Genomic DNA, 27029 nt, shown 5'->3' with positions numbered 1-27029 from the left:
CTTTAAAGATGCACCCTGGACTTAGGAGTGTAGTGAGTGTACCCAGAGAGGTATTGTTCAGGATTGAGCCCTGAAGGTCTTTTTTGTTCTTGTATGTGTATTCAGTACTTCGCAGCTGTTCCTTTTCATCATTTCTGGACACATTTTTCAACAGAGCCCTCATTAGTGAGCTTATGCCCTAGGTGCATGTGCCAGATTTACTATGGCAATCTTGAGCATTTTTCGTTCTCAAGAGGTAAATGCACTATAAGCAGGAAATCTTTGTAGCCTACAACACGAAATCAAATTTAAGAACTGTTAGGGCAGGATGGTTTATTTGCGGTTTTGTTCATGTGGGTTTAAAACTTCAGTGACGCTCTAAAGCAATATGATGCTGGAATGCTTGCTGGTTTTCATATGGAAGCCTTTCAAAAGAAATGCTGTCAAGTGCTTAAAATAACCAGCAGTCCCATATTGGTTTGCTCTCATTCGTATAAATAAAAATAAGAACTAAATCATTGAACTCTTAACTTTTTCACATTTTCTGCCTTTCTCTGCTTCTAGACCACACTGAACAGTTTAGCTTTGGGTTTATAGAGTAATGAACCAATGTTCAGTTTGCAGACACAGGAGGGAACAGCTTTATGTTAAAGCAGTCCACACTTAACGCATTGATGAACTGTTTTATGCATGTCTTTTGCTTTAGTATAAAACTGTCAAAACTTCAGACTCTAGATCTACACAAATTTTCCCGCATATCTTTTGAACAGATGCAGGTGGGCTTTTCTGTCTGCATAAACTATGCATAAATCCTTTAAAATGCAAAATTCTTTTTTTGTTATGAATTCTGAATTAACTTTCATACTTGAAGAGAGTTCCACTTAATTGACAGTTAATGTTTTAGGAGTCAGCCATTTGGTTTGTATTAGGAAAATGATGACATAACTTGAAGCTGGAAGTTTTACTCATGGCACTGTATTACACTGAATTAAGTTGCTCAGAGAAAATTTAATATTTCAAGTTGACAGGTTTTGTGAAGTGTTTTAGACAATTGTCTTGTGTGTGCTGCATCTTGTTACAAATGGGATGTTGTGGGATAACAAGACTGGTTTTGGTTTGGTTTTTTTTTTTTTTGAGACGTGACATTCATAGAAAGATCTCTTCCTTGAATTAATCTGATTCCTATGGTTGCTTAAAAACACCAGGCTTTTGCATGTTGCTTCCTGCTTAATTTTGCAGGAAGGCTCAAAGTTAATAGCACATGCCTTCTGTTCCTACAGCTTCACACCATCATTTACTAGAATGTCTTCTCATTGTATTCTAAAATGAAAATAATTTATAGTTAACTGTATAAAAGATGTGGTTTGAAAAGGAGTGATTGGATTGTGTGGGGTTTGGTTTTTTTTTTGTTGGGTTGTTTTGTTTTTTTTTTCCCCCAGAGTGAGTCATAGTGTGACTTGGTATTGCATGCTTTAACATCAAGTATATTACATTATTATTACTGTCCTACATTTGGTAGAAAAATAGAAAAATAAGTGTTCACTGTCTTGGCAACTAGTCCTGTTGGGGGTGGAACTAAACTGATTTGTTTACCTGGTCAGTTATCTGTTAGTACATGTAAATACTTACTTGTGTTCCCCCCTTTGTTTGCACATTAGGACTGCACCTAGCATTTAGGATTGAAATGAAACCTTTGTATCTTTTTGCTTACCATTTTCACGTTTACTTTTTCATCCCCTCTCAGATGCAAATAGTCCATCTGGAAAGGAAGGAAAGCCTATAGAAAATGGAGTACTTGTGAATGAAGCCCCTGGAAAGCTGATGCACAGGTATGTAGTCTCTCTTTTTCTCCCCCCCTCCTCCCCCCCGCCTCCTTCCATCCTGTTACTCAGTTGTGGACAAACAGTAGTTTGGTGTTTATGGTATTTGTTAGAGGAAAATGTATCATGATGGATCCAGCAGCCTGAGAGAGGCGAGGCTGCTGCTGCTCCATGGCTCCAGGTCCAACAGTAGCAAGGCTGAAGATGTGCTCCCAGCAGGCGCATGCACACAGTGTACATACATACCACATGTATACGTGGCCAGCCACACAGATCATGGACACTTAGAGCACCCACACAAACACAGCACCAAATGGCCTCATCCTGTTCCCATCTCTGGCTGAGCAGGATGGAGGTTCACTAGTGAGAATATAATATAAGTGTATGTACAAGGTGGATCCCTCCACTAGTTGGGCTCAGATACTCAGTCTGCCCAATAGCTACCCCTGGATTCCAATCTCCCCAGTTGCTAGCACCTGGGCATATGAACCTCTGAGGCTGTAGCCCTGCTCCAGTTGCTGGTACGGGCTGTTGCGTGTCCGTGTCTGCATGCACAGAGCTCTTGTGCTACTCTTCTTCCCATGTGAAGAAACGATTGTGTTGTAGCAAGATACCGTGGGTTTGGCTTGCATAAAAGGGAGAGTATCGTACTGGCTAGTCCAGCTTTCATATGCTTTTCCAAGGCTTCTGCAGTTGACTGCTGTCAGATGGGATGAAGTGCTAAGTGGACCTTTAGTCTGACCTAGTACAGCTGCTGTTACGCTTGAGAGAGGCCAAAGGCAATTGCTGATTATACCTTCCCCAAACAAATCTCATAGTCTATGCCTTATTCTTATGGTGCTCTAGAGATACTGTATTTCTGGAAGCTAATGAGGGCCTAGGAGTACAGTTGCCCATCTTGATGCCAGTGTGGGTACCCTTTTTGCACTTCAGCAGCTGCATTGTATATGATGATAAGGTTTGTAAAGGCTGATGTTGACGATCACCAAGCATTTTTCTTTCTGGAGTTAGATTGCTCAACTGAGACTTCTTTGACTGGCTAGCCTGTTACTTGTATCTGAAGATGGATACTTGAGAACTGAATGCCCTCACGGGGGATTGGGAGTGCACTGTGAGGGGGGGAGGGAAGTGCTAGTAACCACTGGCCTGATGGTGACTTGTTAGGAGATTGATTACCACCAGAATAATGTAAGCCACTGACTTGGAGCTGTGGACTGTTGAAATCTATTCATGAATTAAACACCTGGCCTGTATCATGCTAAGACTGAAAAATAAATGTCTTCAAACAGGCAACTCAGTAACTCCTCAACATACAGCAGAGACACCGGCAAGTCACAGCATCAGAGCAGCACAGCAGAGCTGCAGAAGCCACTTGCTGAAAAGAATTCCTGGAAACTGACAGAGGCAGACACAGCGAAGACTGGGAGGGTAAGGTCTCCTGTTCCCACTTCCTGCACTCTCTTTCAGTTTCAGAAAAATCCACAGGGTTCAGAAGAAAATAGCTTCCAAAGGCCATGTAACTGGGGTGAGAAAGGTCTGAGTGGATTCTTGGACTTGCTGCTTGTTGTGTAGTACTTCATGGAAGTATTGCTGTGCCTTCTGCTCCCAAAGCTGAGCCCCAGGTTTGCATGCAGAAAGAGTGCTGACACCAAAACTTTTGTTTAAGATGATGGGCCTGACCACATCAAAGTTTAAAACAAGAAATGAAAACCTTGCAGGTATTTCTTGGAGAGAGATTGTGACAAATTAGGTGACCTAACGAAATCTGCCCTTCAGCATAAGAAGCTGGAATTGACTCAGATGAATTTAAGCCAAGTTTCCACTGTAGACACAAGTATCTAATCCCAGGATATCCAGGGCTTTCTGAGAAACCTGAGAGTGAGGTTCCTGGGAAAATAGCAGTTACACCTCCTAGTGGTGTTTCTTGAATCCTCTGGTTAAAGATAGATCACAGGATACAAGCCATGTGGAGCAAGGATTTAATTAAAGGCTAGATAATCTTGTGGTAAAAAGAGAGCGCCAAAAACTGGAACTCCTCAGTGAAGTTTTTGGCTCTGCCACTGATGCTCTGCTTTACTTCAGGCAGCTCTCTCCCTACCCTTCCCTTCCCTTGGAAGACAAGGGAAAGATGATGTGTACCTGCCCTGGAGGGATGTCGGGTTTGGCATGTCTCCATAGAACGCTTTGCAGCTTGTGTTCCCAAGCAGTGGCTCTCTAAAGTGCAACTGTTGTGTTTTTATGCCCTGATGCAGGGATGCTGACTTTAAAATAGGGATTGAAGAAGGGGGAATTGCTGCTTTTGAAACTTAATCTGCAAAATGAATATTTTTTTTCCCCCTTCTGTCTTCAGGTAAAGGCAACAGTGTACTGGGACTACATGAAAGCAATTGGAGTCTTTATCTCTTTCTTGAGCATTTTCCTCTTTATGTGTAATCATATAGCCTCCCTGGCTTCCAACTACTGGCTAAGTTTATGGACAGATGATCCTGTTATCAATGGGACACAGCAGTACACGAATGTCAGACTGGGAGTGTATGGAGCACTGGGAATTTCTCAAGGTTTGCTTGGTCTTACCTATTTTAAGATTAGCTGGTTCAGAATGTTTCTAATGCTCTTGGTGACCTTGTATCCCCAGAACTGCAGCAGCAGTTTGCTAAGGATTTGAGTGTGGGTTTTTTTTTTTCCTTTGTAGAAAGATGAAAAACTTGAGTGAATAAAAAAAAAAAAAAGGCAAGCAAATCAACGTTATAAAATTATTCAGTTAGTGAATATGGTTTTCTGTCATTTGTACAAAATAAGAATGAAAGTGGTTTGCATGGGCTGATGAGCCAGCAGTGACCCAGGAAATGGCTCCTTGGCCTGTAAATGAACCGTGCTAGCCTGGGTCACAGGGACAGTTTGTCACAGGAGGCCACGGCTACGCTTTGCAGCCATGGCCTGGCTGAGCTGTATAGGCTGGTGTTTCCTCTGACTGTTTGAGGGTCCATCCAAGGCACCACAGGGAGGCCAGCTCAGCGGCTTTTTGTGTCCTCTTTGTGGTCAAAGTTTGTTTGCCATGAAACCTAACACCCCAAGTACCGCACTTCAGAATTGCCGTAAAAATCCTGCAGTAAAAACTAAATGCCACCTTAAAATTCGGTGGTCTTTACTCAAGGAAAGTGCTCAAATATTACACAAAAATTTGTAATGGAGAAACAGCTTCTTTCATGAGAGAAATGTAGTGTTTGCACTATTTTTTTTTCTTTAATTACTTGGCATAATCACTGACTCTACCTGTAGTGAGCCCCAGTTCTCAGGATTATTGTACTAGAGACACGCTAATGCTAAGTGGTGACAAAATGGAGGAAAATATTTTGTGTGAGAAGTGGAAGCAGTTAAAAACAAGTCTTCTTTTCTAGGTATTGCTGTGTTTGGCTACTCGATGGTTGTGTCAATAGGGGGAATATTTGCTTCACGACACCTGCACCTTAACCTGCTGCACAATGTCCTCAGGTCTCCAATGAGTTTCTTTGAACGTACACCCAGTGGAAATCTGGTGAACCGTTTCTCTAAGGAGATAGACACCATTGACTCCACCATTCCACCAATCATCAAGATGTTCATGGGCTCGACATTTAATGTGATTGGGGCTTGTATCATCATTCTGCTGGCCACACCTATAGCTGCTGTCATTATTCCACCTCTGGGACTTGTCTACTTGTTTGTGCAGGTAGGGGGTTTTACCCTGCAGGTGGGGGCACTGGGACCAGCAGTCACTCATCTTAGAATCATAGAATCATAGAATCTTCTGTTATTTAAGACAGTTCTCTTCTGACTCTGCCCTGGGATGGATTTTAATGTGTTTGACTTGAGTCGTGCTTGACTGACTGTGCTTTGCACGGTTTATTGATTAGCCAGTGTTAGCAGAGCATTTCCTTCCGTTGTCAAGTGTAGAATGACTTCTGTGCAGAAGGTAATCCTTTAATACCTAAGCAGACTTTATAAAAATGCCATTAGTTTTTGAGGCAAATTTGGTATAGCTTGTTGCTCAGAGTCCAAATATGGAAAATGTATGGGCTTTTCTAAAACTTGCTTCCAAACAGAAGAGTAGCCTTTAGAGGGGTATGTGTGCATTGCTGATGTGCCTGTTTTGTCAGAATACTGTTTACAGAGCAAGAGAAATGATGGCAGCCTTCCAGTCCTGTCTAGTGTATGCAGGGTGTGCTTGCTTCACTCTTGCTTTACTCTTAGAAATCTAGTAGAGCCAGTACAGATTGGAGAGAAGAAGCTGGGTTTTGACTTTGACTCTTGAATTAGTGAATCTATCAGGCTCCATTAGTAAATCTTAAAGGCAGTGATGTGCGTGTTTTATACTGTTGAATTAAGCTTGCAGAGAAGGGAAAGAGGAGAAAACGGCTATCACTTGAGATGGTTTGATTGGTGGTTGTTTAAAGACAGCAGAGTGTATGTAATGGTCTTTTTAGGCCTAAAAGTGTTACACGTGTATTCCCATGTGTAAGTTGAATCTCTGTAACTAACAGCCCAAATGGCAGGGAACTCTCTTAGGATTCCCTTTGTCTTTTCAGACGCAGTCTGGATGTAACCATAATTCTCACACTCTGATTTACAGAGATTTTATGTGGCCACTTCTCGCCAGCTCAAACGCCTTGAGTCTGTCAGTCGTTCTCCTGTATATTCTCACTTCAATGAGACCCTCCTGGGAGTCAGTGTCATTCGAGCCTTTGAGGAACAGAAACGTTTCATAAAGCAGAACGACATGAAAGTGGATGAAAATCAGAAAGCTTATTATCCAAGCATTGTTGCAAACAGGTAACAGTGGGGTTGAAATACTGAAAGGCAGTTATATAGGGAGGACGTGGTTCTGCTGCCTGTGCTCCTTATCAATCACAGCGCTCAGCATACTTGTCCAGGGGAGGGAAGCCTGTGTGGATATATTTGTTTCACAGATGTTTTGCTTAAACTTCTGTGGTGGAATTAAGATTACTTCTGAATTTCTTTTCTTTCTGAAAGTTCCTGCCTACCTTCTGGGTAATATTTTTTTTTAAAGTTTGGATTCATTGATCCCAATGTTAACCACAGCTGCTTTCTGAACTGAGACAGGAATTTATGCACCTGAAAGGTTTATTAATTTTGGATGCCTCTAGGTTTGCATGCTGTTGGAGCAGAACCTCAGATAGCTTGCAGTTCCTGTGTCACTGGCAGTATGCAGAGGTCATATTACTGATCTTTTCAAAAACAAGATTTGTGGCAGAACATTGGTTGGCCACATTCATAATTCTCTGTTGGATGAATTACCGGAAAGATGCATTACATTTTTCTGTCCTGCAGGTGGCTGGCTGTCCGTCTGGAGTACGTAGGGAATTGTATTGTCCTCTTTGCAGCATTGTTTGCAGTGATTGCACGCAACAAACTCAGTGCAGGCCTGGTTGGCCTCTCAGTGTCCTACTCACTGCAGGTAATTTTACCTTTTTTTTTTTAAAAAAAAAAAAAAAACAAACTCTGAAATGTAAGACTGCATCAGAAAGAACCTTGCTACAGCTTTGGAGGGAAAACTAACGTAAGGAACGTAGGAAGAGAATAATAACTACAAATAGCATCTGGAAAGATGCTGTGAAGTTCTTCTGTGCCTTGCCTGTGTGAGGGAATGTGGCTAAGATGACTCATCCCCTGCATATTAACGGCATCTGGACTTTTCTTCTGTCCAGCACTGATTAGCCAAGATCTTGTCTGTTTATGCATTCCATGAACTTTCAGTGCTTTGGTTGTTTCATGGTTTTTATTTATTGCAGGTAACGTATTTAGTGCAAACTGCTTCTAGACTGCTTTTCTTCTTGCAGATTACAGCATACTTGAACTGGCTAGTTCGCATGTCATCTGAGCTGGAAACCAACATTGTTGCTGTTGAAAGAGTCAAAGAATATGCTGAAATGGAGAAGGAGGTACATCAAGTTGTCCACCACACCTGTAGAAGTCAATGCCCTGTTCTGAGGTCTCGCCCATAGCCGGGCTGAATGGATTGGAAAGTGCAGCTGGGCATGTCCTCTGAGCTGAGGGATGGGATAGAGCCTAGTGCTGTCCGTGCCCTCCCTCTAGAGACAGGCTGTATCTTAGCGGGTAGTTCCTGTGGGTGCTTTTGAGGTGTATCCACTGATATTTACACAGTGTTATTTAAGAAATGTGCTGTTCTGCCCTCGGCTAAGCAGTGGAGCTGTACAAATGTTTTGGTTTCCTAAGTGCTTAAACATTGCTTTTTTAAATTTGTTTCTCTTTTTGCTCCCAGTGTGGGGAGTAAAGAGGTTTTGCTTTTTTTGTTTTGATTCATATTGCCTAACAACTCATTTCATCTGCAGTTGTACCCCTTTTGGCTACAGAACAGTTCGCCGTGGCTTCTCTTTGCCATGCCTGTCACTTGAACCTGACTTGAGTCGCTATTTTTGCAGCCAAACCTTATGAGGACCTTCCTAGAATTTTTTTCTCAGGTTCTGGTAGCAGACCAGTGTTTATACAGTTAAAAGCCTTTTTGTTTGGCACTGGCAGTGAATGCAGTGGGGTGTGTTTTCTCCTCTCCCACCTCTGTGGGAGGCTGAGGCAGCAGATGTTTATTTTTATGAGCTTGTTAATCTTTTAGTGTTTATGCCTCAGTTAAACTGCTTCTAGTTGCACGTCTGGCTTCCCCAATGGTTTCCTTACTGTGGTGGCGGGTGTACAAGCAGGTTGTCCGAATACGTGCTGCCTGTATGATTCTGCCATTTGTAAGAGGAAAGTTTATCCAGCAAGTGGGACATGTGATAGCAAAGCCCTTGGCTACTTTATACCATTTCATCTGCCTCGGGGCAGCTCTTTTCCTCTCTTCCCATCATTATCACACTTCTTTTGCAAGTTACACACTAACAAGGATTTTTAATTGCTTTCCTCGAGTCCTCTGAGCCCATGTCCGGTTGAAGGAGGAACTGAACAGATATGTTTGTGTGGTTCTTTCAGGCTGAATGGAGTATTGAACAAACTGCCCCAGTGAGTACCTGGCCCGAGGAAGGGAAGGTTGAGTTTCGAGGCTATGGTTTACGTTACCGGGAAGACTTGGATTTGGTTCTGAAAAACATAAATGTTACCATAAATGGGGGTGAGAAGGTAATGAATTTGAATTTATAGCGGAGTGTTACTGTTTGTAAGTCTGCATGCATAAGCCAAAGAGAGGTCTAACCCCGTGCTGTAGTGTGTCTTGGGTCCTTAAGAACTAGAAGAGCTTCTGTAGAATCGGTCTTACTGTAACTGGCAGGTGTAATGGGCTCTTATCCTTTTCAAGGTGTGTCCTGCATCATGGGGTAAAGATATACTATTATGTGAGCTTGTGAAGTATCTTTTGGTCTGGTTTCATAAGGAAGTGAGGTTTATGCTGTCTTCACTCCCCTTCCCAGGAAATTTTTCTGATTTGTTTGCCATAAGCAAACAGGAGTACAGGTTGAAGAGAGATTAAGTTAATTATAGTCTCAAGAAAATGAGCTGTTAAGTAGAGGGGGGAAAGCCCTGATCTAGTGAGGCAGAAGTTGCAACGTGAGACTGCAGGAAAAAATGGGACTTCAGAGTAGGTTCTCTGGATCTGGCCAAACTGATGGTGATATGTGTGTGTCTCTCCGAACTGCTTCCTCACACATGTGTTCACATGCATCCTGCCCCAGTCCTATGTGGATTCTCTGATGTCTAATAATAGCGTGATCTTGCACGGCAGTGTAAAAGGTAGCTGCAAGACAGATCATCTATCCGGCTTCCTTATTTGTGGTATCCAACTAGGCATTTGCTTTTTTTTGAGTGCACGCTTTCTACCTACAAATATGGACAGAATACTACCTCAAGAGTGGTTAGAAAGGGCAGATGGCAAGAGATATATCAACCAACCAAAGTAGCAATTTTTTATATTTATTTAAAAAAAAGAAAAGAATTGGTTAAGACTTCAGTCTAACTGGGAAGCAAAACATACAGTACGAAACTGAGTGTTTCTGGTCTATTTTTGCTATAAATTCAGACAAGATAAATGTCAAATCAGCAATTATAACTGTGAAGCACGAACCAAAGAAAGGATTAGGGAAACCTTGCCCTGCTCTACCCAATTCCATCTGCCTTTGTAGAAAAACTGAAAACTTCTGTGATTGGATTGCAAATTTTGACTGCTTTTTGTTCTTGTTTTTTCATATCCAGTGATATGCTTGTTATAATTTGTTATGCTCTTTTGGGGTGTTGATAGCCCAGCAAATGTGACAACCTTCTGAAAATGTGTCAATTTCGGGTGGAGGCTTGGAAATGCTTTAACTCTTCCCCAGGGTAAATTGTTCCTGTATTTCTTCCCAACAGATTGGAATAGTTGGAAGAACGGGAGCTGGAAAATCCTCCCTTACTTTAGGTTTGTTTCGGATTAATGAAGCAGCTGAAGGAGAGATTATTATCGATGGAATTAATATTGCAAAGATAGGGCTCCATGACTTGCGGTTCAAGATCACCATCATCCCTCAGGTAGGTGCGAAATCCTGCCGTTACCAGAGCTCGTTTTGTAACAGTGCTGTTTCTGTAATGTACTGGGGAGAATATACTTACTCCTCTTCTGATCTATAGCTATGAAATTGAGTCATTTCAGCATGCTCTTTCATGAAACCAAGCTTTTTTCCTAGACTGGCTTTGATTTGCTTGTGCTGGGTAACAAGTAGGGGCTTGGCTATGGCCAAGTTGTAATGTGGAAGCAAAACCTTGGCCTTTGGACTCGTGGGCTTTGTCAGCACCCCATGCTGATCACTTAAATGCTATAGACAGCTTAGCCTGAGTGGGGAGGTCTGATCCCAGCTGAACACCAGTTAACTAACCCTTAGTTAACTGGGACTATTGCTCTTCTGGCCAGTAGAGGGGAAGTAAAGTCTGAGTACTTCCACTTGTGGAGAGCTCTCAGGGGACTTTTTCTAGAGATCGGTTTCCACTTTCATTTTAGGTAGTTCCATTCTTTTTAGAAATGGAATGAAGTTACTGCATAGTCTAGTTGTGAGGGATTGGGATTTTGCGTTGCTATTTCAGGCTTGATATGCACTCTTTGGGCCTGCGTACAAAGCATTCTGACTTAGGCAGGATCTCGCGAGTGAGGTATGCAGTACTGTTCACTCACAGAAACCTGTACATAACCATCCCAGTCTAGCCCAGCAACTGTGGGTTCGATAGTCCAAAATGTTTGGAAATACGGCTTTACAAGCACTGGACTTACAGTCTCAAGTCTTCTCGTTCTTACTGTGTAGCCTTTATTGCCTGCCTGTTCTGATTCAAAGTAAGACCATAAAATGTGGTTATTACTGTTGCAGCACACTGGCAAAAACAAGTGAGCACGCTGTAAATGGTTTTCTGCACCACTTTTGGAAATCTGTGGGAGACTTTGCTTTCTCCTTTTGATCACTTTGCATCAGTCTGGCACTGCTAGGTCAAAAGTATTTCCAAAGTAGTATTTCTCCATGTCCAAGAAAAGAATGCATTCATTTCATTAATACTGCAGCTGAAGACTTTTGAAATATTTACAGGTGGTGTAGTTCCCTAAGAAGTGGAAAGCTGACCTAGTAGTCCCTGCTGACAGAAGGTTGGGCAGGGAGTGCCTGTTCTGTAACTTAGTAGCCCAGTAAAAAGGAAGTTGGCTGGGGTTTTTTTTGTGTTTTTTTTTTTTTCTTTTCTTCTGGATTCAAGAGTTACTGATTCGTGGAAAGGTCTGGAGTGCCAGAGTCTGCAGAGGGCAGAGGTCAGGCCCCCAAGAGGCGTAAGGAATAAGGGTGAGGGAGAATAACTTGCTGTTATTGGGAAAAGTGAGGTCTTGCTCCTAAATTCAGTAGACTAGCTTGCTTGCAACTGCATCTGGACATGTTGTTTTCCTTTCCCTATCTAAGAAATATTTTTGGAGCACTTGCCATGTTCTGTGTACATTGTCAATTACCTCTTTGTATGACTAGGATCCAATATTGTTTTCTGGCACTCTGCGTATGAATCTTGATCCTTTTGACCAACACTCTGATGAAGACATTTGGAGGTCTTTGGAATTGGCTCACCTGAAAAACTTTGTATCGTCCCTTCCTGATAAACTTAATCATGAGTGTGCTGAAGGTGGAGAGAACCTCAGGTACGTCAAAGAACCATGCTTGTGAAAATTGCCTTAAGAACTAAATGAGAACTGAGAGGTGTGTGTGTGTGCTCTCCTATCTGCAACTGGACTTTCCACTTCCAGAAACCTTACAGCTCACTTGGGACAGTATGTAGCTAGACCCTAGCAATAGCAGTGCAGTGTGGGGCTCCCCCCCAGCCCTGTATGAGAATTTGGGAGGGAGTTGGGGAACTCTTAATGCATGACCAGGCAATCAACCAACTAGATTTTATTCAACATGTGTTAAACTCTCAAGTTTGGGAATTCAAAGTAATTTAAGAAATACTCGGAATGCTGTAAGGTTTGACAGCTTGGGCAGTCTTAGAAAGGATTTTAGTAGCAGCAGCCTGCTATTTGTAGTGGATGCTCTGAACTTACCATGGCTCTTGCCCAACAGATGTAGTTTTTCTAAGGGAGTTGTTAGCTTGCTTTTTGCACCATAACAGGGATATATGTTCAGTCTGTAGAAACCATTTAAAGTCCAGTCCTCAACACTGCATTGATTCAGTTATGCTGAAACCATTTGTAATGTGTTCTTACTACGTTGCCAAGACTTCATTGTGAGGGGGATGTAGTTTCAGATGCTGTTAGATACTTTGCAGTGAAATAGTAAGACCGACCTTATCTACTTTGCTGGATTCTTGGCACCTATACTTTAGAAGAGTTCTTACAAGGAATTGCTGGGCTTCAGAATGAATACTGCAAACTTGTTCTGACTTTTTTCCCTACCCTCCCATCCCATCTGCATAGTGTGGGACAGCGCCAGCTGGTGTGCCTGGCACGAGCTCTGCTCAGGAAGTCCAAAATCCTGGTTCTGGATGAAGCCACAGCTGCTGTTGATCTTGAAACAGATAAGCTTATACAGTCAACTATAAAGTCTCAATTTGAAGAATGTACCGTATTAACTATAGCACATCGTCTGAACACAATCATGGACTACTCAAGGTTAAGTAATACCACTTTTATCTTGAAGAATGGCATGTGTGACCTGCATTGTGCTCTACTTTAAATGAGCGTCTTTGTGTGAGCTAAATGTTTACCAGTGCATTTTTAGCTACCTCTCCGCAGAGCTGCTGGAATCCCTGTTTTGATGGGTGGTGTGTTTGTGTGTGTATTCTGGCTTGCAGTAGCTGTGCTTGGCCTGAGGAGCTCCTCTGATCCCTCTGTCACACTGCTGTTGTGCCATTTCTGCTCAGGCAAACCGGGAAGGAGAGGGAGGCGAGGGTAGGAGTCTATTCCTGGGTCTTGCCCTAATTTAGTCACAGCTGGAAGAGGCATCAGAGCTTTAGGGAGCTCATACCCTAAACTAGGCACAGACAGCATAAGGAATCAAAGGGGCAGGTCCTGCGCTTGTCTGAAGTTTATTCAGCGTTTCTGTTTTCATCACTTTTGGTTATAGTTCATACAGCCTCCCTCACCCTCAGCTGCCTTGCTAAGGTGTGGTTGAGGGCAGACGTTTTGTCTCATAATTTCAGTTTTAAGCTCTCTTGTCCTTTTTATCACAGAATGGCAGAGCATGAAGTGACCAGTGATAAGATTTTTGTGTACTTTTGTAGACCTCTCTTTGTGCTGTCAATAGTGAAAGATAAGAGACAGGAGCCTTGCCTGCGCCAGGCCCAGCACCAGCAGTACTGTCACCAGATGAACACTCAATTCAGTCACGGCAGCGGGTAACACTGTGCAGCAGCCCTTGCTAAGGGCTTAGTGAGCATCTCTGCAGTGCCTGGCCAATTAGTGGAGGTAGCTGGAGGCAGTGTCTTAACTGTGAGCTGACTTTACTGACTGTAGTAACTTGCTTTTTGTAAACTTCCTAATTCCAGTTGCATGTTTGTTTTGCATAAGCTATGTCTGCATTTGTGTTTTGTCAGCAGAAGCTGTATAACAGCAGTTGATGTGATGCAGTATTATGGGAAGGTTATCCCAGATCTTGCAACAAGGTCTTACGGGCTTTCACTGACCTTGACAATAGGTGCTGCCATCTAGTTTCTGGTTGGCTCAGAGCACAGTCAAAAGTCTCATGGCTGCCTGCAAATGACTGGGTAAACATATGCTACATAAAAAATAGACCAGACAGACCGTCTGCAATGAGGTCAGGAAGGACAGAGTTGAGAACCTCTGTGCATTCATACAGTCTGGACTGTCTTCGCTTCCATATAATGGCTACGTTACAGTCAGTTTCTGTCTGTACATATACATCTGTGTTCATTTGTTTCTGGATCTTCTTGTGACCATTTTTTTTCCTTGTTTTACAGAGTTCTAGTCCTGGACAGAGGAGAAGTGGTGGAGTGTGGTAGCCCAGACCACCTACTGCAGGAAAAAGGCATTTTCTATAGCATGGCCAAAGATTCAGGCTTGGTGTAGCTTTGAACTTGGTTAGTTCGTGTGGGGAAGAGGGAGGTGATACATTCAGAGCACTGTAACTTCCCCTGAGCTGGTGTGAACAGTACAGTTCAGCTTCAGACCTAGTGAAGTCTCAGCCAGAGCATGGTGATGGAAGTAACATAAAAATGCAATTTTTTCTTTTTTATTCTCCTTAGTATTGATTTTTAGCCAGGTTTAGGAGAAGCACATACACTGTGCAAAACACTTCAGACACTTTTAATTTTTGCCTGAAATCTGTCATTATGTGCTGAAACGTAAGGCAGAGTGATTCATCAGAGAAGTTCAGAAAAGCTTTCTTTTCATCTGCTCTTATGTTCTGAAGCCCCCTTTTTTTTTTTGTTTAAAACATTTTTGCAAATGCCTAGTTATTTGCTTGTTTGCTGATTCCTCCTTTGATGAGCCATCTATTGTGGGATGCACTTGGAACATTTTGTGGCATATAGTACTATAGTCCAAAGATTTTTCTTCTTGTGACATAACACGTGTGCCAGCCTTTCTCATTATGGCATTTACTGTACATGGTTAATGCTTTTATGCATTCTCCTAAAGGTTTAATGTGTTTACAGTGTATAGCAGCAAGTTCATGATAAGAAGTCAGTAGTGCTGATGTGGAAAAGCACAGTCAACTTCAAAGTGGTATTTAAGCACGTCTAGAATGACAATCACTCCAAAACCAAATTCGTGCGGCAGTTGGTGTGTTGCAGTATGCAGTACCTGATCTTACACCCAGTTCACTCAGGAATTCTGACTTGGGTGGTGAATCCTGGTTACGCCTGTGGGCACAAGGCTGATTTGCCTGAGCGGAGGTTGCAGGTTCGGCGTGACATTGATTGTAATACCCTTGGCTTTGGCAGTTCTGTGCTTTAATAGAAGCCCTGCCACATCAAGGACCATTAGCCTTATATCGAAGAAACATGCCCTTCATGCTGCTGCTGTTGACTCTTAAATTTTGTGGGAAACTGTTCTGTTACAGTTGTTTAAAAAAAAAAAAAAGTTTTACTGTTTCTAAGTTGTGTGTCAGAGGGGTCTAACAATTCAATTAGCAATGGAGTCTGGGTTTCAAGATCTACGTTGAATGTTCAGTTTTCTGTGGGAAGAAAAAAGTTACTTTTCTGATGTTCCGATTAGTCTTATTTTAAAGGAAAATGCTGGAAGAAGGCAAACGTAAGTCAGATGTACCCAAATACTCAGCACTCTGAGAATGTGGACTTCTGTGAATGATATTGCTGACCTTAATACTAGACAATTGTCGTCTTTAGAGTAAAGCTATTTATTTTTTTGTAAATTATGACACTCTGAAATTGAATAGACTGAAATTTTCTTTGGTATTTTTTGTAATGACTATACAAATGTTTGCAAAGAACTTGCAGTAAAAAAATTGTTTGAAAGATAACATGTGTCATTTCTTGCTTTGTATTTGACAGAGGGTTAGCTTTGTCAGCTCAGGTTTTTGCCTTGAAAATAGAAATTATTGGTACTGCTTAGACTAGCCAGGCCGCTAGGCCTGATGTCTGGGGGGTGTTAGGGTGGGCAAGAAACCTTGAGTGCAAATAACTGTGCGCTGTGTAGGGCTGGATCACATCTCATGGTTTCTCTTGTAATTTGAGTACTGCAGTTTGTTGAGCAGACCAGGTAATAAGGGTGGATCAGCAGAGCAGGATTCAGCGGTGCTGTGGACCTTTGTCATACCCATGGTGTCCATGGCCTGTGTCTGCCACATTTCCTGAGCAGCTTGGTGTTAATTTCCTCCATGGAAATGGAATGAGCAAGGGGTGATTTGGGAGTTTGGGGAGGAATGGTGGGTTTTGGTTTTTAAAATCACCTAACACTTATGCAGCATTGTGATGGACAGAAGGGTGGAAAGATTGGAGCAAATAGTTAATAAGGAACGGAGTATAGAGCAGAGAAATGAGCTTGTCAGGTAAGGTGCGTGGCTGGTATTCTCTTACTCAGCTGCATTAAAATGGAGACAGATCTATCTGCAGAGGAGACCCAGAGGAGGAACTGTGAATACGACCATGAGACCTTTCCCGCTTGGGGACAGTCATCCTCCAGGAACGCTTTTGTGATTCTTCCCCTTCCACCCCCTCCTAGGAGAGCCCTGGGAAGGAAAGGGGAGAGGGGCCGCTGGCCTTGGACGACCAGACAGCAAAGCTCCCTGTGCTGTCTCCTTGCCCGTGGAAACCAGTTATCGCCAACACCTTCCTCAAGGCAGAGCTGCGGGGAACGTCCAGTGAAGAAATTCAGACAGGATTTCAAATACCTTTGAAAAGTCTTGTGGGTTTAGTGTAGCTCATTACTGAGATGGGAACTCTGCAAGAAGTATGCAGGTTTGGGATTGAATTCGAAGGAAGTTGTATTGCTAGAGTTCTTACTTCGGTGGAAACTGATTTCAGATTCGAGGAAATGATGCTTTCCATTGCACACCGATTAACAGAGATTTACAAGCCTTAACATCCATGTGCATAAGTCCTTTGAAAACAGTGGAACTACACATAGGAGCATGGTTTGTTCGAAATACAGAACTTGCAGGATTATGCTTCTGCTGTGTAAAATGTTTGCAGTGGAGTTGTCTGTGGAGTGACTTAAGCTGCGTTCGCAATCTCAAACTGGGTACCCTGGAAAGCGTCACTGGATGTTCTCTGTCCTATTCATGGGCTGTTTGTGATCATTTGGGGAACTCCGTGTCCAAAATGCTGTATTTTGCAGGATAACCACCTAAATAGTGCAGCAAGGGGTCGGAAGACTGCTCTTTGTGTGTGCTTCAGCCTTGTTCTTTTTCAATGATGTGGTTATTAATATGCATTGCTGTGTTCTCCCAGTTTTATATATTTATACACTTGCTAGCACAAACCGTTCTGCCCCAGCTCTGGAGTAGATACTCTTTTCTGTTTGCCCTAAATACCTGTCAGTGCTTTGTGCTGTTGCTGCATTGATTCATGAGCCTGATTCCAAATGTCCGTCCTCATAAAAATGATGAATATTTTGCCTGGATGTAACTTGAACAAAATTGTATTATGCATGATGAGGATCAGTCTGAACTAACCTTTACTGCACGCAGAGCTAGCTGAACAAATGCAGCTTTCTTCCCACGGAACCTATGTGTAAGAGCAGTGTCATATCGGTGCTTTGGGGTACCTTGAGGTAGGAGGGGTGTAGCTGTGAGACCCTGTTTCAGCTAGGAAAGAGGGCCGTATACTGATCCCTGTGTGCAGTGTTACTGGGACCAATTGCAGAAAATGATACAACTTGCTGCAAGGTAAGGTACTAGAATCTGGCATGAAAACAAGTAGCTTTTCCTTATTTAATCTGTTTTCTCATTTTTGTGTGTGTGTCTGGACCAAATGCTTATTTAGTACTTGGGACGCTTTCAGCACTTTCGGGTAAGTGAAATCTAGCCTGTTGGCATGTGACCTCCAATGTAAGGGTCTGGTGCCATCCAGCCAGGGTCAGTGATATTACAGCCCAGGGCGATGAGCCTTCCCTCCAGCTGTTGTGGGGGGGGAAGCACTAGTAAATTCAGGAGTGTGACACTGAATTCCAGCAGCTGAGCTCAGAGATGTGTAGCAGACACCTATTTTCTTTGAATGCCTTGATGTCACGTATTTTCCTTTATGCGGCAAAGCTAATGCCAGCTCTGAAAGATGGCATCTAGGACAGAGGTGGGAACTGTACTGAGAGCGTGTACTGCAACGAGCAGCTTAGTCCTTGGGAAGGACGTGAGCTGGGCAGCTTCAGCTGCTGCAGAGCAGGGTTTCCCTGAAGTGTATCACTGTGGCATGGCCTGCGTTCGTCCTGTTCTTGTCCTCCAGGTCCCCTCCTGGTGAAGAGGTAATTGCCTACTGGGAGGATCTCCACAGCTGGTAGGCTTGTGCTTCTGTAGGTGGGTAGGTTCTCTGTTCCTACAGAGCATGTGGAAGCCTAGCTTCATGGTTTTCCTCTTTTTTTTTTTTCTTCTTTTTTTATAAAGACGGCACAATTAATTTTAAATTGGCAGAAAAAATGGAAACCTTATTTAGCTGCATTGCTGACTATTTATGTGTATTTTGTGAAAAATTTGCCAAATACCTGTCAGGTCGGAAAGTGAGTGGCCAGACTTAGCATCCTTGCTCTTACCTAGAGAAAGGCTGTGCCTCTCTCCAGTTCATTCCATGCTCTTTGCTCTAGGGACCATTTCTTCCAGTCTTTGAAAAGGCCCTTACCTTTCAAAGCAAAGCTCTTTTCTTTCTCTCAGAACCATTTTTTTCCCATCTGTTCATTAAAACGTCAAGGATCTGTGAAACCAGTTCAGCTCCTGCTGCGCTGTATCTTCTGTCTTAGAGCAATACTGTGAGTGCCACTGCAGCCCATGTGAAGCTAGTGGTGGTGGTGGTAATAATAACAAACATTAACATATTTATTATAAACATGTTTATATTTACAAAAGAATAAAAGAAAACAGTTTCTTTTCAGTCACATCCTGGCTGACATTATTTGCTGCAACATGGAAGATATCTCACATCTGGAAGAGCTGATTCTGCTGAAAGAACAGCTCAGGATTTTCAGGAGACTTGCAGATAATACCCTCGTTCTTCATGTGTGTGAACACAGCTACTTCTGTAAAACTGTTCCCGTCTTGAGACATCTCTGAAGACATCCTTCAGTGGTTCAGCCGCAGTGTAGCACAGAAACGGTTGTGCTCTGGGTCACTGATGCCTGTAACATTTTGGCATTCCTGTGCATATTGTGACCATCTAGGGAACTAGGAGTGCGACTTACAAACTACATGTTTGGCATGAACTTGGTGTAAATCAATGCACGACACCTTCATTCCTATTTTCTAGCTTTGGCAATTTTGGTATTACCTTAAACTTGGAATCATGGGACAAGAATCTCTTTTTTTAGGTTGTTTTTCTCTCCTGCGTATGCTGTGCTTTCTCTTTGTTTGAGATAGCTTTAAATGAGGAGGAAAAAGGAAAGAAAAAAAAAAAGAGTAACTTGGAATTGAAAGCCCTAACTCCTGATGTCCAGATTGGACAGAGAACTGCAACAGTGAAAATTTTATAGTGCTAATTAAGCTCTTGACCTCGTTTCATATGATTGCATGGGAGTCCTGTGCTGGCTCAACTGGCAGAGCAGGTGGCCTGTGTGGAGTGGGTGGCTTTGTGAGGATGAAATGCTGCCACAGGTAGGTGCTCCGGCTGGGCTGAGCTGCATAGCGGCGATGCTTGCTGCCTCCCAAACCCCCTGGTCGGGGTTCTGCCTCCATTGCCAGTGGCCTGGCCTGGCCATCCAGCCGCAGCCTGCCTCAGGCGGGAGCACAGTTCAGCCTACCCAGCCGAGAGGGGGGTTGGAAAAATGTGTTCTCCCACAGAAACACAGGGACATCGTGCATTCTTGCTGTGGTCTAGGTAGAAACTGTTTTTTTTCCCTAGAGTCCCTACTGGACCTAGAGTGAAACACTTGTTTTGCTCCAAAGGGAAAAATAGAGTTGGAAAGCCACTGAGAGGCGGATGAAGCATTCTACAAGCTGCTGGCAGAAGTCTCTCAATCGCTAGCCCTTGTTTTCGTGGGGGACTTCAACTTCCCAGACATCTGCTGGAAATACAACACGGCAGAGAGGAAGCAGTCTAGGAGGTTCCTGGAGTGTGTGGAAGACACCTTCCTGACACAGCTGGTAAGGGAGCCTACCAGGGGAGGTGCCTCGCTCGACCTGCTGTTTACAAACAGAGAAGGACTGGTGGGAGATGTGGTGGTTGGAGGCCGTCTTGGGCTTAGCGACCGTGAAATGGTAGAATTCTCAATTCTTGGTGAAGTAAGGAGGGCAGCCAGCAAAACCACAACCATGGACTTCCAGAGGGCGGACTTTGGCCTGTTCAGGACGCTGGTTGAGAGAGTCCCTTGGGAGACAGTCCTGAAGGGCAGAGGGGTCCAGGAAGGCTGAACGTTCTTCAAGAAGGAAGCCTTAAAGGCACAGGAGCAGGCTGTCCCCATATGCCGTAAGAAGAACGGGCGGGGAAGACGACCGGCCTGGCTGAACAGGGAGCTTTTGCTGGGACTCAGGAAAAAAAAGGAGAGTTTACCGCTTGTGGAAGAAGGGGCAGGCGACTCAAGAAGAGTACAGGGATCTCGTTAGGTCGTGCAGAGAGGAAATGAGAAAGGCAAAAGCCCAGCTAGAACGCAATCTGGCCGCTGTCGTTAAAGACAACAAAAAATGTTTTTACAGATATATTAATGACAAGAAGAGAGCCAAGGAGAATCTCCATCCTTTATTGGATGCGGGGGGGAACATTGTCGCTGAGGTACTTAATGCCTTCTGTGCCTCAGTCTTTAACAGGCAGACCAGTTATCCTCAGGGTACTCAGCCCCCTGAGCTGGAAGACAGGGACGGCGAGCAGGATGAACCCCCCATAATCCAAGAGGAAGCAGTCAACGACCTGCTACGCCACCTGGACGCTCACAAGTCTATGGGGCCAGATGGGATCCACCCGAGAGTGCTGAGGGAGCTGGCGGAGGTGCTGGCCAAGCCGCTCTCCATCATTTATCAGCAGTCCTGGTTAACGGGGGAGGTCCCGGACGACTGGAGGCTTGCCAATGTGACGCCCATCTACAAGAAGGGCCGGAAGGAGGATCCGGGGAACTACAGGCCTGTCAGCCTGACCTCGGTGCCGGGGAAGATTATGGAGCGGTTCATCTTGAGGGCGCTCACAAGGCATGAGCGGGACAACCAGGGGATCAGGCCCAACCAGCGCAGGCTCATGAGAGGCAGGTCCTGCTTGACCAACCTGATCTCCTTCTATGACCAGGTGACCCGCCTAGTGGATGAGGGAAAGGCTGTGGATGTGGTCTACCTGGACTTCAGCAAGGCCTTTGACACCGTCTCCCACAGCATTCTCCTCGAGAAGCTGGCGGCTCACGGCTTAGACAGGTGGACTCTGCGCTGGGTAGAAAACTGGCTGGATGGCCGGGCCCAGAGAGTTGTGGTGAATGGAGTTACATCCAGTTGGTGGCCGGTCATGAGCGGTGTTCCCCAGGGCTCAGTTTTGGGGCCGGTCTTGTTTAATATCTTTATTGATGATCTGGATGAGGGGATTGAGTGCTCCCTCAGTAAGTTTGCAGACGACACCAAGTTGGGCAGGAGCGTTGATCTGCTCGAGGGTAGGAAGGCTCTGCAGAGGGACCTGGACAGGCTGGATCGATGGGCCGAGGCCAACTGTATGAGATTCAACAAGGCCGAGTGCCGGGTCCTGCACTTTGGCCACAACCACCCCATGCAGCGCTACAGGCTTGGGGAAGAGTGGCTGGAAAGCTGCCTGGCGGAAAAGGACCTGGGGGTGTTGGTCGACAGCCGGCTGAACGTGAGCCGGCAGTGTGCCCAGGTGGCCAAGAAGGCCAATGGCATCCTGGCCTGTATCAGCAATAGTGTGGCCAGCAGGAGTAGGGAAGTGATCGTGCCCCTGTACTGGGCACTGGTGAGGCCGCACCTCGAACACTGTGTTCAGTTTTGGGCCCCTCACTACAAGAAGGACGTTGAGGTGCTGGAGCGTGTCCAGAGAAGGGCAACGAGGCTGGTGAGGGGTCTGGAGCACAAGTCTTATGAGGAGCGGCTGAGGGAACTGGGACTGTTCAGCCTGGAGAAAAGGAGGCTGAGGGGAGACCTCATCGCTCTCTACAACTCCCTGAAAGGAGGTTGTAGCGAGGTGGGTGTCGGTCTCTTCTCCCAAGTAACTAGCAATAGGACGAGAGGAAATGGCCTCAAGTTGCGCCAGGGGAGGTTTAGATTGGACGTGAAGAAAAATTTCTTTACTGAAAGAGTGGTGAAACATTGGAACAGGCTGCCCAGGGAAGTGGTTGAGTCCCCATCCCTGGAAGTATTTAAAAGACGAGTAGATGAGGCGCTTAGGGACATGGTTTAGTGGGTGTGGTGGTGTTGGGTTGATGGTTGGACTCGTTGATCTTAGAGGTCTTTTCCAACCTTAATGATTCTATGATTCTATGAGATGTCAATAAACCCTCTTTAGATTAGTGGATTTTATTTGGACTTTGAGTGGGTAGCTAATGCTGAGCTAAACACAACTGCTCTGTGTACGTTGCGCTTAATGCTGCACAACAGCTGTTAAAAATGAATGCTGCAGCAGTGTAGATGGGGCAAGTCCAGGCACTCCTCTGGATCAGCTCTAGACGTTCAGATTACTGGCGGTGTTGGACAGACTTATTTCTTACTATTTAAAATTTCTTCAGAGCAACTTACGAAATAGGCTGTTAGCATAGTTCTGAGCCTGCTGTAGTTACCTCTTATGGTACCTGCATAATTCAATCCAATAGTTGAATCTAGGAAGAAATACCTTTGCAAAGACCCAGCAGACCGGTCCTTTTAAACACCGCTTTCTGTTCCTTAAACCAGATTTTCAAGAGAGGGTGGTATCTCCCAAGTATTAACTCCTTTATACATTTTGCTTTAACCAACTTCACATAACTTCCTTGTGATGACTATTAACTTTTTCATGAGACTTGAGCTCCCAATTTCTCACTTACTTACAGTACCACTTGGACATGAAGTTGGGGACTCTGGCTCATCTGAAACACGTTTTTTTTGCCACACGTAATTTTGGGAATCCCTCTCCTTTTGCCCTTTCAGCACAGCTTGACGTGTGAAAGCTGATGGTATTTTTGCTTGCTCTTACTTTATGCAAGCCAACAGCAAAACTGTGCCCTTTCAAAGATTACCAGTGTGAAAGTATGTTTTGATTATTTTTGCCTTCTGTTGCCTTCTCACTTCATTACCAACTTAGGAACGGAAAGTGAGCATTTTAAAAGATGTTTATATCAGGGATTATGGTATGCTAAAAGATGTCTGTTTCAGGATTACCCAGCAACGTGGGCACTTCTGTTTCTCTTTGACCTCAGTTAAGAAAAAATACCTAACTTATCTCACTAGTTCTAAATGCTCCTGGTTTTGAGACCCATTGATAAACCTTTAGAGTGCTCGTAACTTGTATCTGTTGTTTGGGGGTGTGTGTGTGTGTGTCTCTGCCCTTGAGTGAGGTTTGGAGAGAGCAGAGGGGAAAAAAAAAATCATCTCTTTCCTGGTATTTGGGCAGCAGGAACTGGACTTTGGTATCTTAGGCGCTTGTCCAGCAGACACTGTTAACTGCTCTTAACATGGGTGAAGAGACTACTGAACAGCTGTCGGAGAAGAAACTGCTGGGTTTTGCTGGTCTGGGTTGACTCTTGCCAGTTTGAACTCTCCCATCCCCCCCCGTTGCTCCTTTTTATACTGTATTTACTTTAGCTTACTGAAGAGAGCCGTTTCAATACTTGATTCTATTTTTATTTCAGCTTTCTAGAAAACGAAGTGCTTTAACGAAAGTCACGGTAAACAGCAGTATCTCACAGCGTGATTTGTTTGTCACATTTTCTTGATGCGATTCCTGAGGAGAGACTTGGGGACAGCTCCGACCACAGCACCTTGGCACTGCATGAAGCCCAGGAAGGCTTTGCTTTCAGCTGTCGTTTTGGTTTGTTAAAGTAACATCTGAAAGATGACCATGCCAGAGGCTCTGTGGTGCCAGGGTGGCATATGCAGGAGGCAAACTTGCACTCAAGAAGAGAAACCAGGAATGAACCGCCAAGTCGACAGGTGAGTCCCTGCTATTTTCCCCATCCGTCAGACTGCCGCACTGCAGGGATCAGAGGAGGACGCTTTCCACCACGCAAATTCCTTGTGGCCAAATTCAATTCGAAAACGTTGGTGTCGGTGTTTGGACATGCTCCACTGTGACCAACTGGTATTTGGCAGCAGGGCTGCTCCAAGCCTTCAAGCAGAAGGAATGATGCTCTGCTGCCCACTCCCAGCCAAGTTACTCTCTCCTGCATCAGCGAGCCCGTGTCTAAGCTGGCTCTCTTCCTCCAGGCGGTTGTCAGCCCTCTCACAGCGTGGTTCACTCGGGCCCCCTCCAAAGCTGACACGGAAGGAGATAGAGTGGATCCGATCCCCAGCTGCGACAACAGGCAGCCCACAGGCAGCCGCGTGCTCTCATGCTTAGTGGTATCCCACTTCCTCTTCCCTACTCCCCCCGTGTTTGTGCACTTTGGGTGACGAGATCCAGCCACTGCCTTGAGTCCACCCTATCTGTGTAAGAACAGTGCTCAGGTGACTGGTCCTTAAGACATTGACAAAACACTAAATTTCTTCTGCCTGGAACTTAGGACAAGCTGTGAACAGTTAAGTTTGCTTGCTACCAGTTAAATTCTTGCTTGCTCTCCATAAAATCTTGTTGGCTTTTAAAAATAATCTGTGTAATCTTTAAGTATGGCAGTATATTTGGGCTCCATTTATAGTATAAATTGGAAATGCTGTGGTCTTTTTCTTTTGGCTTGTTTGCTTTTATACCATAAAAGCAACAAGGCGGTTAAGTTCTGACCGGCTCATTTTCAACAGTAGAGTGAGGTTTTGGTATCTGGAAACATAATGAAAATGGAATTGTTAAGTTTCCTACGGAAATAACGTGTATCCCAAGTCATCCCTTTTCATCTTGTGCTGGTTTTGGCTGGGATAGAGTTAATTTTCTTCATAGTAGCTAGTATGGGGCTATGTTTTGGATTTGTGCTGAAACAGTGTTGATAACACAGGGATAAAGCTGGGGGAAGAAGGGGGGGACGTTCGGAGTGATGGCGTTTGTCTTCCCAAGTCACCGTTACGCGTGATGGAGCCCTGCTTTCCTGGAGGTGGCTGAGCACCTGCCTGCCGATGGGAAGGAGTGAATGAATGCCTTGTTTTGCTTTGCTTGCGTGTGCTGCTTTTCCTTTACCTGTTAAACTGTCTTTATCTCAGCCCACGAGTTTTCTCACTTTTACCCTTCCGATTCTCTCCCCCATCCCATTGTGGGGGGAGTGAGCGAGCGGCTGGGTGGGGCTTAGTTGCTGGCTGGAGTTAAACCATGGCACATCTACTCACTGCAGTTATAGCTCAAACAAGATTTGGTTGAGTGTCAGGCATTTTAGCGTGAAACCAAGATAACTCAATTACGAGATCAATTATTCCTGATAGTGGTGGCATTATGGTACACTCCATGAGTGAGTCATGCAAGGCCTGATTCTTCCATCAGTCTGTAGAACAGTCCCTTCTGAGCTATTAAGTGTTCCAGAGTATCGAATTCAGCTATGCGACCGTTTTCCAAGACCAAAATTCTGTGAACATTAAAACAGAAGTGTAAGCTTGGGGATACACCAGCAGCTGTAATAAACTTAGTTATTTCTACTTATCTCTAAAATGAATTTCAGTACTTGCTTGTTATTCAACCAAGCTTTCCTGCAGCTTTCCAGCTGGGAAACAGCTGTGGGATAGAAACAGGTTTCTGATGAGTGACTATTCAAGTACTGAGTTTGCGGGAGGAGAGTTTTGTGGCAACTGAGACTGGAGTAAGATTTATGAACGTGTATTTTAGCTTTATGATTTTAGGATGAAGTAAAGACCTGTAGCCATGCTTTTGCTGTCAGTGGGGGAAAAAGATGTATGACACAGCATGAAATGCATCATCTGGGAATAAATGATTGGTGCCTAGCTGATATAAGATAGCTCCTACAATTTCTAAAGCAAAGCTTTGAGGGTTAAACAAGAAAAGGACAGAAATGAAATTGCTGTTCACTAACACTCTGTGGTTTGTCTAGTTCACACAGGTTGCCTGTGTCTTCCTTCCTCCTTAGGAAAGTGGCTGAAGATATTACCTGTCGCAGTCCATGACGGTGTTTATCCGGTGAGCTATTGTTAACACTGTGCTGTCTTTGAACTGAGCCCTCAGGGTGGATTGAATCTGAAGATCAGTTTCTAAATCTACTGCTGCTGTGGCCTCATCTAGAATGAGGATTTTGGCTTTCCGAAGAAGTGCTCTGGCCAGACAAAGCAGCTGTTTCTGACCAGTGCTGCAAGTAAGAAAAGGGATGGTAAACTGAGAGCAGTATTATACCCCAGTATAAACTGGGGTCAGAATACATGACTAATTTGAAAATAGTAATGAAAAGGTGATTGTTCCCTTTCCCTGAAAGGGTGATTGAGGCTGGTGGCACTGCAGGTAACAGCATGAAACAACCTAAGGAAATGAAGGGAGTGTATTACTATAGCACCCAGGAGATCTGCACTTGGAACAGGATTCCAGTGTTTTAAGTACTGCACAAACACAAGCCACCACAATGATTAAGTCTCAAAGGTCTTCCACTCGGTGTCTTATGACTTGATTTCATGCTGCTAAACAGGGCAATAATGCAGCAATTTGCTGTCTGGGAACCATTTTTTTAAAATTTTATTTTTAAAAAATTAATTAGACTCCTTGTCCCACTAGCTCGATGCTCTCCCAGCCCACGGGCTGGCACTGCCCTGCCACTGTCTTTCTGCAGATAAGGTACCTTAGGTTTTCCCCTTGGTCAGTGCATTTATATTCCAACTGATCCGGCAAATCTGCAACAAAGTTCTTGAGCTGAGTCAGTTCCAAAGCTGTCCAGATGTCTGCATCAGTGTATTGGTTTAATGGGTCGAGATTCATTCTTAGAGAGCCAGAAAACAAAACTGGATCCTGAGCACAGAGACAGTACAAACAACTCCTGAAATGAATTATAAAAATGAGCTCTCCAGTTTTCCCGGCTGGGTGCAAATCTGTGACTAATGCTATATTGAATGGGAGACTAGCGTGGCATAGAGGTTATTTCCAACTTTGAAATTT

At 44.2% G+C, this 27029-nt stretch overlaps 2 protein-coding genes across 4 annotated transcripts in view; one reads left to right on the top strand and one right to left on the bottom strand.

Moving 5' to 3' along the window:
* The window catches only part of LOC143166747 (multidrug resistance-associated protein 1), a 57257-nt gene extending 41534 nt beyond the window's left edge, over positions 1 to 15723 (top strand). For both annotated transcript variants that reach the window (XM_076351443.1, XM_076351442.1), the window contains 12 exons: positions 1724 to 1808; positions 3089 to 3227; positions 4150 to 4357; positions 5198 to 5508; positions 6409 to 6608; positions 7128 to 7254; positions 7637 to 7738; positions 8781 to 8927; positions 10146 to 10304; positions 11765 to 11931; positions 12703 to 12897; positions 14205 to 15723. In XM_076351443.1, coding sequence (XP_076207558.1) covers positions 1724 to 1808; positions 3089 to 3227; positions 4150 to 4357; positions 5198 to 5508; positions 6409 to 6608; positions 7128 to 7254; positions 7637 to 7738; positions 8781 to 8927; positions 10146 to 10304; positions 11765 to 11931; positions 12703 to 12897; positions 14205 to 14313 — 1949 coding nt within the window. In that variant the 3' untranslated portion in view covers positions 14314 to 15723. The remainder of the gene's footprint in view (positions 1 to 1723; positions 1809 to 3088; positions 3228 to 4149; positions 4358 to 5197; positions 5509 to 6408; positions 6609 to 7127; positions 7255 to 7636; positions 7739 to 8780; positions 8928 to 10145; positions 10305 to 11764; positions 11932 to 12702; positions 12898 to 14204) is intronic.
* A 7905-nt stretch (positions 15724 to 23628) lies between these two features.
* Positions 23629 to 27029, bottom strand: part of ABCC6 (ATP binding cassette subfamily C member 6) — a 28048-nt gene continuing 24647 nt past the window's right edge. Inside the window, exons 29-31 of one of the 2 annotated variants that reach the window (XM_076351252.1) lie at positions 26716 to 26882; positions 26041 to 26235; positions 23629 to 25503 (exon numbers count right to left, since the gene is read on the bottom strand). In XM_076351252.1, the coding sequence (XP_076207367.1) occupies positions 25395 to 25503; positions 26041 to 26235; positions 26716 to 26882 (471 nt within the window). In that variant the 3' untranslated portion in view covers positions 23629 to 25394. Of the gene's footprint in view, positions 25504 to 26040; positions 26236 to 26715; positions 26911 to 27029 lie in introns of those variants that run through there. The other variant, XM_076351254.1, reaches the window with a different exon arrangement.

This window comes from Aptenodytes patagonicus, chromosome 13 (assembly GCF_965638725.1).
Source record: "Aptenodytes patagonicus chromosome 13, bAptPat1.pri.cur, whole genome shotgun sequence".
NCBI classification, from domain to species: domain Eukaryota; kingdom Metazoa; phylum Chordata; class Aves; order Sphenisciformes; family Spheniscidae; genus Aptenodytes; species Aptenodytes patagonicus.
Note: the sequence above shows the minus strand (reverse complement) of the source record. Positions and strands in the feature narration are given on the sequence as shown.